The 10,753-nt window shown below is 36.5% G+C and overlaps 1 protein-coding gene across 2 annotated transcripts; it reads left to right on the top strand.

Moving 5' to 3' along the window:
• Positions 1-1,679: 1,679 nt before the first annotated feature.
• LOC103432246 (transmembrane E3 ubiquitin-protein ligase FLY2-like) lies at positions 1,680-10,084 on the top strand. Of its 2 annotated transcripts, none has more exons than XM_008370427.4 (15): positions 1,680-2,349; positions 3,184-3,256; positions 4,075-4,202; positions 4,456-4,571; positions 4,719-4,779; positions 5,011-5,077; positions 5,159-5,236; positions 5,749-5,906; positions 5,987-6,046; positions 6,129-6,222; positions 6,852-7,019; positions 8,183-8,511; positions 8,997-9,113; positions 9,194-9,357; positions 9,697-10,084. In XM_008370427.4, the coding sequence occupies exons 1-14, from the start codon at positions 2,179-2,181 to the stop codon at positions 9,293-9,295; spliced, it is 1,722 nt and encodes a 573-aa protein (XP_008368649.2). In that variant the 5' UTR covers positions 1,680-2,178; the 3' UTR covers positions 9,296-9,357; positions 9,697-10,084. The 2 variants fall into 2 exon arrangements, with proteins under 2 accessions (XP_008368649.2, XP_017186937.3); XM_017331448.3 differs by having other exon boundaries at positions 1,716-2,349; positions 4,969-5,077.
• Positions 10,085-10,753: the final 669 nt, after the last annotated feature.

Below are 10,753 nucleotides of genomic sequence, written 5' to 3'. Positions count from 1 at the left end.
CTGCTCCTCCTTCTCCTTTCTCTCTGCACCGAGACCCACACGCACACCATCGCACCTGCTCCGGCGAGTTCCTTCAATTTCTCCAGTTAGGTAAGTTTTGGGTTTTTCATTTTATGTTCTAGATCGAAGCTTAGATATGAAATTGAAGTTCTATCTCGTCTTTTTGCAAGATTTTTGGGATGAAATCGACTCGGGAATAGGCACACCCATCTCCGGCGAGGCCGTGGGTGTCGAAGAACTTTCCGAACACCTCCGGCCGTTTCACGGCAAACGGACGTTATAAAAACGTTCCTCTCGTCTTCTATTTCATGTTCATACCTAGATCGGAGTCTAGGGGGTTGTTTTACAATCGGCCGGAGCTGTAAAAGCTCCGGCGTTCGTCTCCGACTTGCACAGTTCCCAAATTTCGCGATATTATCGATATTATCGCGAAATTTGGACGAAAACCCCTTGGATACCACTTAAAATATCGGCTTGGGCAAAATTCGATAATATTGGCGATATATCGCCGATATTATCGATATTTTCTTCCATGGTAGTTGCATATACTTATGATTGGTGCTGCGGGCGCACAGGTAAGTGCCAAGTAAATTCATAAATCAAAGATATGAGATTGCTTCAGTTATGCGAGATATGATGTGATATATTGAAAGCTCATAAACCTGCACCCCGGTGTTAGTGCTCTCGCCCAGAGTTAAGGCATAGTCCTTCACGTGATGTTCACCTCCCGTACCATATGCTCACCTTGGATCCAAGTTAGGTGCACAGGATTGTTGTACAGACCATTATAGGTGGTTCCGACTCGTAGGTGACCTACGATCATTCGCACAGTCTTCAAGTGATCGTAGCACTAGCATATTTATTCTACACCTAGTCCTGTCGTAGAGACCATTTTAGGTGGTTCCGACTCGTGTGCAGGATTTGATATGGTTGAAATTGATTATGAGCTATAGACTCACGTTAGGTGGAGCCGACTAATATGATATTCGGCATTGATATATTTTAACTGAATTACTTATGGCATTTCATTGAGATACTTTGGCATGATATATTTCTATGGATTTCATCTTAAGCATGATTTTTGATATAACATATATTATATTTTCTGGGAGATTATACAAGTTTTACGGTGAGGGGTTAGAACTTTTGAGAAATGAAATGATTTTGAAAAGCTTTGTTTTTGCCCACTCACACTTTCTGTTTTGCGCCCCTCTAGGTTTTAGGTAGAAGTGTTTTGGTGGCTCACGGGGATTTCGACGGTGGTTCTGACATAACATCATAAATGTAGGATCACCTTTGGGTGTTGTATAATTAGTACTTGTCCTGCCTGACTGCACTTAGGCTATTTATGCTCTGATTGTATATTTCACACTTAATCTTGCACTAGCACCTTATTTTAGCTAGTACTTTTAGTAGTTTGGTTTTTATTCGTTCGTATTTCCTTATATCTCTTTTGCTTCCGCACTGTGCACATGACTATGTCACCCTCATGTGACGGCCAGCATGCCTCGATCTAGGTTGGGGTGTGTCATGAAAAATTTAGTATTAATTACATTTTACACTCTAAAATTTGGAAATCATTTACAAAATAAGTCTTGAAATTTTAAATTTCACATATTATACCACATAATTTTTTAATTTTATCAATTTAACCCGTCCGTCAATTTTACCGAGGCCGCATTGACTTGGGCGGCGAGTCCCATGTTCGTTGAGGCGCGTACGCCTACGTTGCCCCCCGAACAAGCCTCCCCGACTTTGACCTCCATTTACCAAATACCAGAAAAACCAGTGGACATGTCAACCACCATTCCCACGCCTTCGTCTTCCTCTTAAGCTCTCGAACCAACCCTCTTAACCTCCAACCCACAATAATTATTACTAATATTATTTAATATATATTCAAATTAAATACTTATTCTAATTTGATACTCCTTTGTTATTAGTTTTCTTTGTTGTTGCTTAAGAATAATTAAGAAGTCAATTAGTCGTTGTGCTTTCACTTTCTCCATTTGATCGGCTGGTAACTTCCTCCAATCTTTGACTCCAATTGAAGCAAAACCCCCCTCTCTTAAGCTGTTTACTCCAATGGGTTTCCTGTTTTTCTCTTCGTTTTTTCGATTTCTTTCCCAACACAGAGGCTTGGCGGTGGCGGTGGAAATTCGGAGTTGAATTTCGGGGATGGGATTTATGGGGTTTGGTTCGGGGGTCGTGAGGAATTTGGGGTGTTTGTGGTCTCGGCGGAGCAAGCTGTACTGGGTTGTATTCTGGGTTTGGGTTGCTTTTGTGCTTTTGCCGCCGGTGGCCAGTCTTCGACCCTTGCGGGAACGAGCTCGATCATGGGGCGATGAGGTTGGTAGTCGAAATTTCGGGTTTTTTTTCTTTCTATGCTTAGTTTTGTTGCATTTGGTTGTTTGTGATTGAACTTTATGACGTTTTTAGTTAAAGGTTGTGAATTTCAGTTGGAAATGTGAATTTGATCTGCCAAGTGCTATTTGTGTTTGTGTGTATGTAAATATTTATACTAGCTATATTAACTCATGGGAAGGATGTAGATGCAATGATAAATGTAAAATCGAAGTTCATGTTTCTAGAGATAGGTTAATGGAGAGCTCAATATTGGTGTTATACTTGCTAGAAAACTTAAACATTCATGTTGTGAACCTTTGTTATGAACCCAGCTGCTTCAAAAAGTCATGGTTCGTAGTTAATTTAGTTGTAGATACTGAGTTCTGCAGCCCATCGTTATTTTTAGTTCCGAGTTAGTTTAGTTAGAGAACAGCAATAGTGGTGTTTCACTTGGAATGTTGATATGATCACTTAAACTATATGAGCAATGACTTACATGTCCTGCAATATTTCTGTCTGCTTGTTATTTCCTTGGTTGTGCCCATTTTATGGGCTGCATTAAGTGCATCTGTATGTGGCGGCTTATAAATTAGATAAAAGAACGCTTATGCCCACAACACTGCAAGAGTCTGACTCTCGCCATTCCCTCCCCAAATAAAAGTAAAACGTCGTTTACCGTTAACCAGTAAATTTTTTCAATTACATGGCATTGATATAATTTGTTTGACATATCTATATACTTTTTATGAGGAAGTAGGTTTATGACCAAAATTTGTTTTGGAATGGTATGAAATTGAACAAACCAACCTTTTAAATTCCTCAATTTTCTTTTTGCAGTGGCTATTTGTAAAAAAAGATGAAATTGATTTGGGACCATTTTCTACATGGAATATAACAGGAACTTACAGAGGTTTGTAACTTATCATACCTTTGAATAATGTTAATTATTGCCGCTATTACTTGTTCAAGGTTTGTTCATTGCTAACTGGATCATAAGATATTCTTATTGTTCTCATTAGAATTTTGTATCATGAGGCTTATTGCTGAAGTAATTGGGTTAGAAGCAGAAGTTGCAAAATATATATTCTTTATCTTAACAATGCTATTTTTCTTAATTCAAGAAACATAATTCATTAAACAAGAACAGGACAATACAGGGAAAATGTTTTCCCACAAATATATGTAGAATAAACTAGGCTGACTAGCTAAACAAACCAACAAAACTAGGCTGACTAGCTAAACAAACCAACAAAGACTGCTAATCTATGTATAATATACTAGGCTTACTAGCTAAACAAACCAACAAAGACTGCATAGCTAAGCAAAGGAGATGTCAGCAGACCAACAAAACCTAGTGTACAGCAGTAGAATTCCAATCATACAATACAGCCTGAATATGAACTCTATCCCAATGGATGATGACTGGCATAAGCCTCTGGATTGTATGCATACATTCTGAAGATACAGACGTCCAAAGGGAACCCAAAGACATATTCCATACAACATAGTCTCATTAGATACAGTCTAAGATTATGAATTATCTAAATAATTAACTGCAACGAATCTTTTGAAATGCATGATTCCTTTCTTTCTGTCTTCTCCGGCATGAATCAATGTTTTCCGCATATATTCAAGAACCTTACTGTAAACATTAATGGATAAAACTAAGCCTGTAAAATTTGCTTTCTTGACCTGCTTAGACATAATATATTTACATGTGAGTTGCAGGGACTTGGAAGTTTCCTGATTCAACAAATAGCTCTTCCAGATTTCCGGATTTTAGGAATTCCCATGGCAACAGTATCATTGAATTGGTTAGCACGCCGACAAAAATAACTGGCGTACATTACGTACAGGTGAGTAGTTTGAACCCGTAATGACCATCATATCAAAGTAAGGTCTGCATCTGTATATATATCCTTGTGATGGGCTCTGATCATCTTTAAAATGTCATATTTGAAATGACCAGTCAAAAGGCTCAAATATTCTATCTTCTCATGGCCTACATAACTATAGAACTATTTCTTTCAATTGTTTTAGTGTTAACTTTTCAAGTTATTATTGTTCTTTTTAAAATAACAGTCTACTTCTTCATTTGGCTGACAATAGGGGGTAATTATTTTCCATGATGTGTTTGACAATGAACACAATGTTGGTGGTGTTCAAATCAGGGTGGAGGGTGTATTTATATGGCCGTTTAGACAACTTCGAATGGTAGCTAACAGGTAATTTTTCCTGGTTCAGTTATTGAAAGCTTTTCGTCCATTTCATTGATTAATTGTTTACACCCGCTTGCATTTAATATCTTCTGTTATGGATATGTGCTCCATCTCTTTAAGGAAAACAAAATATGTGCTCTTATCATTTTGCAGTGGAAAAGAGGGAGAGTCAAGCCAAGCAGAAGAATATTTATTGTCAAATCCGTATCATATGGTAATTTTTTGTTCAATTCATTGTTATGAAGCCTTATAACTCTGCTTTCTGTAATCATATGCATTATCCCTTGGTGTTTGCTCGGTGCTGCTAGTCATGTTGATTTTTGCAATCTGGAGTGCCAAAAATATATGAAAGATGCTAGTACTTGTAATAGTCATTAATTTAGAAAGTGAAATGCAATTACAGAGGTTTCAAGTACTCACACGTTACATGGTACCTTTGCAACAGCTTGGAGTTTTCTCTTCCCAGGTTTTCCAAGAATCTCCTAGAGATAAGATATGGAGGAAAAAACATTGTAATTTCTCCTACTTCACTATGAATTATTTTCATGTTGCTTTTTTCATGTTATGATAATTTTATTTTGCTCATACTGCAGCTCCAATCTATGAAATGGAGAAACACTGTAATGTAGAAATCGCGGGCCAAGTTTCACGTGTCTCATCCACCCATAATGGTATTTGAGTTTTCTCAGCGTATGGATTCTTTCTTTCCTTTTAATTGCTGCCTCACCATCCCTTTTCTTGGAAACTACAGAATCTCTAATCTTTTTTTTTTTGGACAGAATCTCTAAACTTAGTTTCACATTTCTTGCCAACAGTTTTCCTGATAAGATATGATTCAGAAGCACTTTTAATTGTTAGTCTATGATTTTCACATAAGTGGACATAATGCTTATGTAATGTACCATCTTCATCATGTAATTCTTGCACATGTCATGATTCGTTTCTTTCATATAATCTTTTATTTTCTTTAATACTGAACGTGCTCGTAGCATCTTTAGTTTTTAATTGTGCCTACTTTTTGTGAGTTTTTACTGAATAAATAGATAAACTTAATGAATGGAGGGGCTTGTGCATGTGGGAGGTCAAAACCTTTTGGTCTAGGTTGTGAATGGACATAATTATTTGTTTGTTTGTTTGTTTCTAAAGTCCAAGACTCATTCAAATTTCTACAAATCTTTATTAGATGGAGATCGTGATCGATACCATATAGAATCATTGATGGAGAGTCCTTCAGTGGATGATGATGGAGATTGCTTCTCTCCCTTGATATTAAATGCTACTTCTGTCAATGTGGAGGTGTACTACAACAAAGCAGTGAACTATACTTTGATGGTCACCTTTGTATCCTTTATTTATCATTGTCTTTCAGGTTAATTTCAATGTTTTATGCCATATTTGTGTTCCTTAACGTATTTCCTCAGGTCTCTTTTCTCCAAGTTCTCCTCTTAATTCGGCAAATGGAACATAGCAACACTCATTCAGTAAGAACTTTTGTCTGAACATACAAAAAAAAAAGGGATTTTAACAATACATGCCATTTGTATTTACAAGTGCACTTTTCAGGGGGCTGCCAAAGTTTCGATTCTAATGATTGGCCAACAGGCTATCATGGATGCTTATCTCTGCCTTCTACATTTGACTGCAGGAATACTTGTTGGTAAGTTTGGTTGAGATTCACTACCTGCTTGTTGTAAAGGTTTCCAATCTTAGGAGTGTTACTCTGAAGCAGTTGTATTTAAGTATAGTCACTACTAAAGCTGAAATTATTGTGATCAGGAAGTATTGGGGTTAAGATTACAATGAGCAACTCTCATATAACCGACCCCACTTAGTGGGATAAGGCTTTGTTGTTGTTGTAAAGCTGCAAATAGAGATAAATGCTGTTATTTAAGATAAGAAACTGATTACAACTACTTTGAATATTGTTTTCACGAACTTATGGCAGCTTTTTGGAACATAGATTTCTGATGAAAATAAAACCTGGTGGGCCTTTAAAAAATGTCACTGCAAAGTGCATGCTTCCACATAAGAAATCTTTTTCTCAAGACCCCAAATGGAGTTTGTTACAGACTGATACACGTGTATCGTCTGTTATGTTTATAGATTACATGTCCTATTTTTGAGCATCTTTCTTCACATGCTTAATATTATTGTGCCCATGTCCTCTATAATTACCTCATTTGTTTGTCACATGTTAGTTTTTGCTTATTAACAGTATTTTTAGGCTTTAACCTCTTGTTTCTCCTTATTAACTATATATTTTAACCTTGTTTCTTGTTCATACAGAATCCTTGTTTAATGCTTTTGCGACTGCCGCTTTTTTCAAGTTTGTTGTCTTCTCAATATTTGAGATGAGATATCTTCTTGCTATATGGAAAGCTAGTAGGCCTACAAATAGCGGGGAAGGTTGGGAGACGATGAGGCGTGAGCTTTCAGTTCTATATAGCCGTTTCTGTAAGTACTAATTTGGAATATATGCTTCTTTGTTTGTATGTGGAATGCCATTTCATCAACTTTTGACTTTAAAGCCCATTTGGTAAGTTATTTGTTTTACCCAGTGCAATAAGGTAGAAAAGTTGCATCCAAAAAAGACTGGAGGATAATTTGGGGAGGGTTGTCACTAGTTCTCTTCTTGTTTCAAGAAATATGTAATTTGGTAGAACTTGATTAGTTGTTCTGAAAATAGAACTTGATTAGTTTAATAGAAAGAAACAATTAAGCAACGTAGACAATGAGTGGGATGACTTTGTAGACCTACAAACAGCCCCTTAAATCCAATGTATCTGATACAGAATAATATATTTGGAATATTTTTATTTATTTTCCTCTATTGTTGAATTTCATGATTGTTATGGAATTAAGATTACTTTCCTATTCTAGTAGATTTAGGATTCTTCATGTTCGTTGTACAATTAGATTATTATGAACAGGTGTTTTGTGATTTAACATTGAGACACTTGATTGATGAACGAAATCATCTCCCTGAGTTATCTCTTGCCTCTGTCTTCTAAACCTAATCTTCCCTTCTGTTCTAGATCTCTCCTCGACCTATCTGTTTCTTCTCTGTCTTCAAATTCTAAAATTCTCCTAATTCTCTTATCTTGAGCTCTAATTCTAGTTCTTCTAGAATCCCTTCCAAACCCTAAATTCTAGTACTTGTTCATCATTAATTGACTTTGATACCAATTGATGTAGCACAAGCAACCAGAAATCAGGGTTTGGATCTAAAAAACCAAAAGAGATAGGTCAAGGAGAATTTAGAAGCACATCATCAGAACAGAACTCTAGAAAAGAAGATACGCATGGAGAAGATTTGTTTAATCAAATTATTTAAGTCTCCCAACATTGAATTACAACGCACCTATTTATAATAACCTAATCCTACAAAAAAAAAAAATCGTAAATTTACTAGAAATAGGAAAGTAATCTTAATTCCATAACACCAGGAAATTAAATCATATAGGAAAATAATTAAGAAATTATGTTCTTTCTTTTGCAACCTACGATGTGTGCTCTTTGATTTCCCTCTTAGGTTTATACTGTTGACTGAAAATATTCTAGCTTATGAGTCTTTGTTTCAAATTATAGGCTTTATCTAACTGTATACTTATTTGCAGATGGGATTCTTTTGGGAGGCATTTTGCTCATGTATGAGTTCCATAACTTCTTGAGACCTATTCTTCTCCTTATGTACTCCTTTTGGATACCTCAAATTATCACCAATGTCATTCGTGATTCAAGAAAACCTTTGCATCCTCATTACATCTTGGGCATGACTGTTACGCGGCTTGCAATCCCATTATACATATTTGGTTGCCCTAACAACTTCATGCGCATTGAGCCTGACAAGAGTTGGTGTATTTGTTTGGGTGTATTTATTGGACTGCAAGCGTCCATTCTTCTTCTTCAGCACTATCTTGGCTCGCGGTGGTTCATTCCTCGTCAGGTTCGATCTAACTCTGGTCATTTATATCTTCCTGGGAATTCTTTTCCTTGACACTTTGCTTTTGACGCACAATGACACACAAATAACCTCGCATCAAGACAGCCATCATTGCTGTATTATGAAGGAATGTTAATTATACGGGTAACTTCTTGTGGAATTTCACCCAAGCAAGGAGCAGGTTTATTCGATTGGAATAGCATACAAATTGCTTCTTTCAATCGCACAGTAACTAACGTCTTTTCATATAGAATACTAATATTATGATCACATAAAAAAGATTGTAACTAAATGCTTTTTAAATTCCCATCTTGAAGGTCTGTAAACAATATCGTGCTTCACACCCCAATTTTGTGTTAAAATTTGAGCTCCTTTCTTTATTATCAAAATAATGTAGTTTATGTGCAGCTAGTATAACAAGTGTTTTTTTTTTTTTTTTGTGGAAGTGTAATTATATTTATATCTCATTTCTGTTTGATGGGTTGCAGATTCTACCTGAAAAATATAGCTACTGTAGAAGGCTTGATCAGAATACGAATCGCACCACAGATTGTGTCATTTGCATGACCGCAGTTGATCTCACACAACGTTCAAACGATCGCATGGTACTGTGACGGCATGTTTTATATTGTAATGTAAGTACCCAAACTTAGGTGCTTGATTTAATGTTCTATTTCCTTTGCAGGTGACACCATGTGATCATTGCTTTCACTCGGGTTGTTTACAAAGGTGGATGGATGTAAAGATGGAGTGCCCAACTTGTCGGCGTCCACTGCCACCAGCCTGATCCTTCCAGTCTGTCTATATCATGTATAGGATCAACTGACATCGCCCAGCTCACTAATTTTGGTAAAGTCGTTGATGCAAGCAATTTAGTAGAAATATTCTGAGTTTTGTTCTCTGACGTTTTCCTTTCTGGATTTATTCTTCGCACAATAATAATTGCTTGGATTTTCCCATGAGCTTCATCAATAAATCCAACATTGAAGACATGTCAGTTTAAAATTTGATTTCGATGAATCATATTTCAGTTCAACTCATCCTCTTTGCTCGAATATTATACATCGGTTTTCTGACTTTAGCAAAACTTATTCACTCGTGTTCTCTTGTTTTGGCTTCTCACCATCTATTTCCTTCCGCCAGTTTCGAAATAAGATGTAAAATCTGTTATTCTGTATTCCGTTTCAGGTTGGGCATTGAATCGATATTCAGGTTGAGCGCACCTTCCGAAGGAAGAAGGATGAGGTACGGCATATAATCAATCAGTTTTCATTTCCAAAATGTAACAGATTCTGCATCAGTTGTTACTCGAGCCAACAATTTTTAATTTTTCACTTTTGCTTTGTTTGGTTTTGTTGTATAATGTGTAATGTGTATGTAGGAAGCAATTCTTTAGGTGCAAATTCTTGCCAAGTCCATCAATTGTTGTGTAATGTATAATGTATAATGTAGTAAACAATTGTTGTAGGATCTTGTAGACTTGCAATAACGAATTCTATTGGAGAATAAAGTCTCGCGGCGGAAATGTAACAAAATAATATACAGCTTATATGTCAGAGTTTCACTCTTAATATCACCGAGGTTTTTATGGAACTCTACACTTTGTAATATGTAGTTAAGTTGGGACAATGTTGTTAGTGAATCGTGTTGGGTTTTATCAAATCCTTCTTTTGAACTTGCACCACACGAACCAAGTAACTAGCTACTCGTGTATTTCTCACTCGTAGTTCGGAAGGCTGGCTATTAGATTTGCTCTTGCATAAAGCGTTTTTGCCCAGTAATTCCAAAGGACTGGCGTTTGAGAGAATATGTTTGGGGTTTTGGTAAAGACCATGAAGTGTCCCAACACACGAAGGGTGGGTCTAATCTTCCCTGAGGTTCGGCTTGCCTCTGGCCACAAAGTGCTCTTAACTGGTTTCGAACCTCTGCCCCAAAGGTACCAGGGAATCTGCCGGAATGGGTTTGCTTTAATATCCACTCTTCAACATCATATCGGATGAGGCTATTTATCCAAAATGGTTCATAAGATTTGCATCTTTTTATTTTGATCCCTAAGATTTGTATAACTCCTCATTTTGATCATTGAGATTTGAAATCGATAGAATTGGTCCCTGAGTTTGTCCACCATCAATCATTTTGGTCATCCCATGAAAAATCTCCATTAAATAAAGATAAAATGACAAAAATACCCTCATTTTTTGTCAAATCATTTTGGCATATTGTTTATTAAATTGAGGGTAGTTTT

This window comes from Malus domestica, chromosome 17 (assembly GCF_042453785.1).
Source record: "Malus domestica chromosome 17, GDT2T_hap1".
Classification (NCBI taxonomy): domain Eukaryota; kingdom Viridiplantae; phylum Streptophyta; class Magnoliopsida; order Rosales; family Rosaceae; genus Malus; species Malus domestica.
This window is presented reverse-complemented; position numbering and strand designations above follow the sequence as displayed.

Excerpts from the sequence above, each read along its gene's own strand:
- LOC103432246 (XM_017331448.3), top strand. The coding sequence starts at position 2,179 with ATGGGATTTATGGGGTTTGGTTCGGGGGTCGTGAGGAATTTGGGGTGT. Across the intron at positions 4,780-4,968 it reads TGTCAAATCCGTATCATATG|AGGTTTCAAGTACTCACACG; the intron begins GTAATTTTTTGT and ends ATGCAATTACAG. Across the intron at positions 8,512-8,996 it reads GGTGGTTCATTCCTCGTCAG|ATTCTACCTGAAAAATATAG; the intron begins GTTCGATCTAAC and ends GATGGGTTGCAG.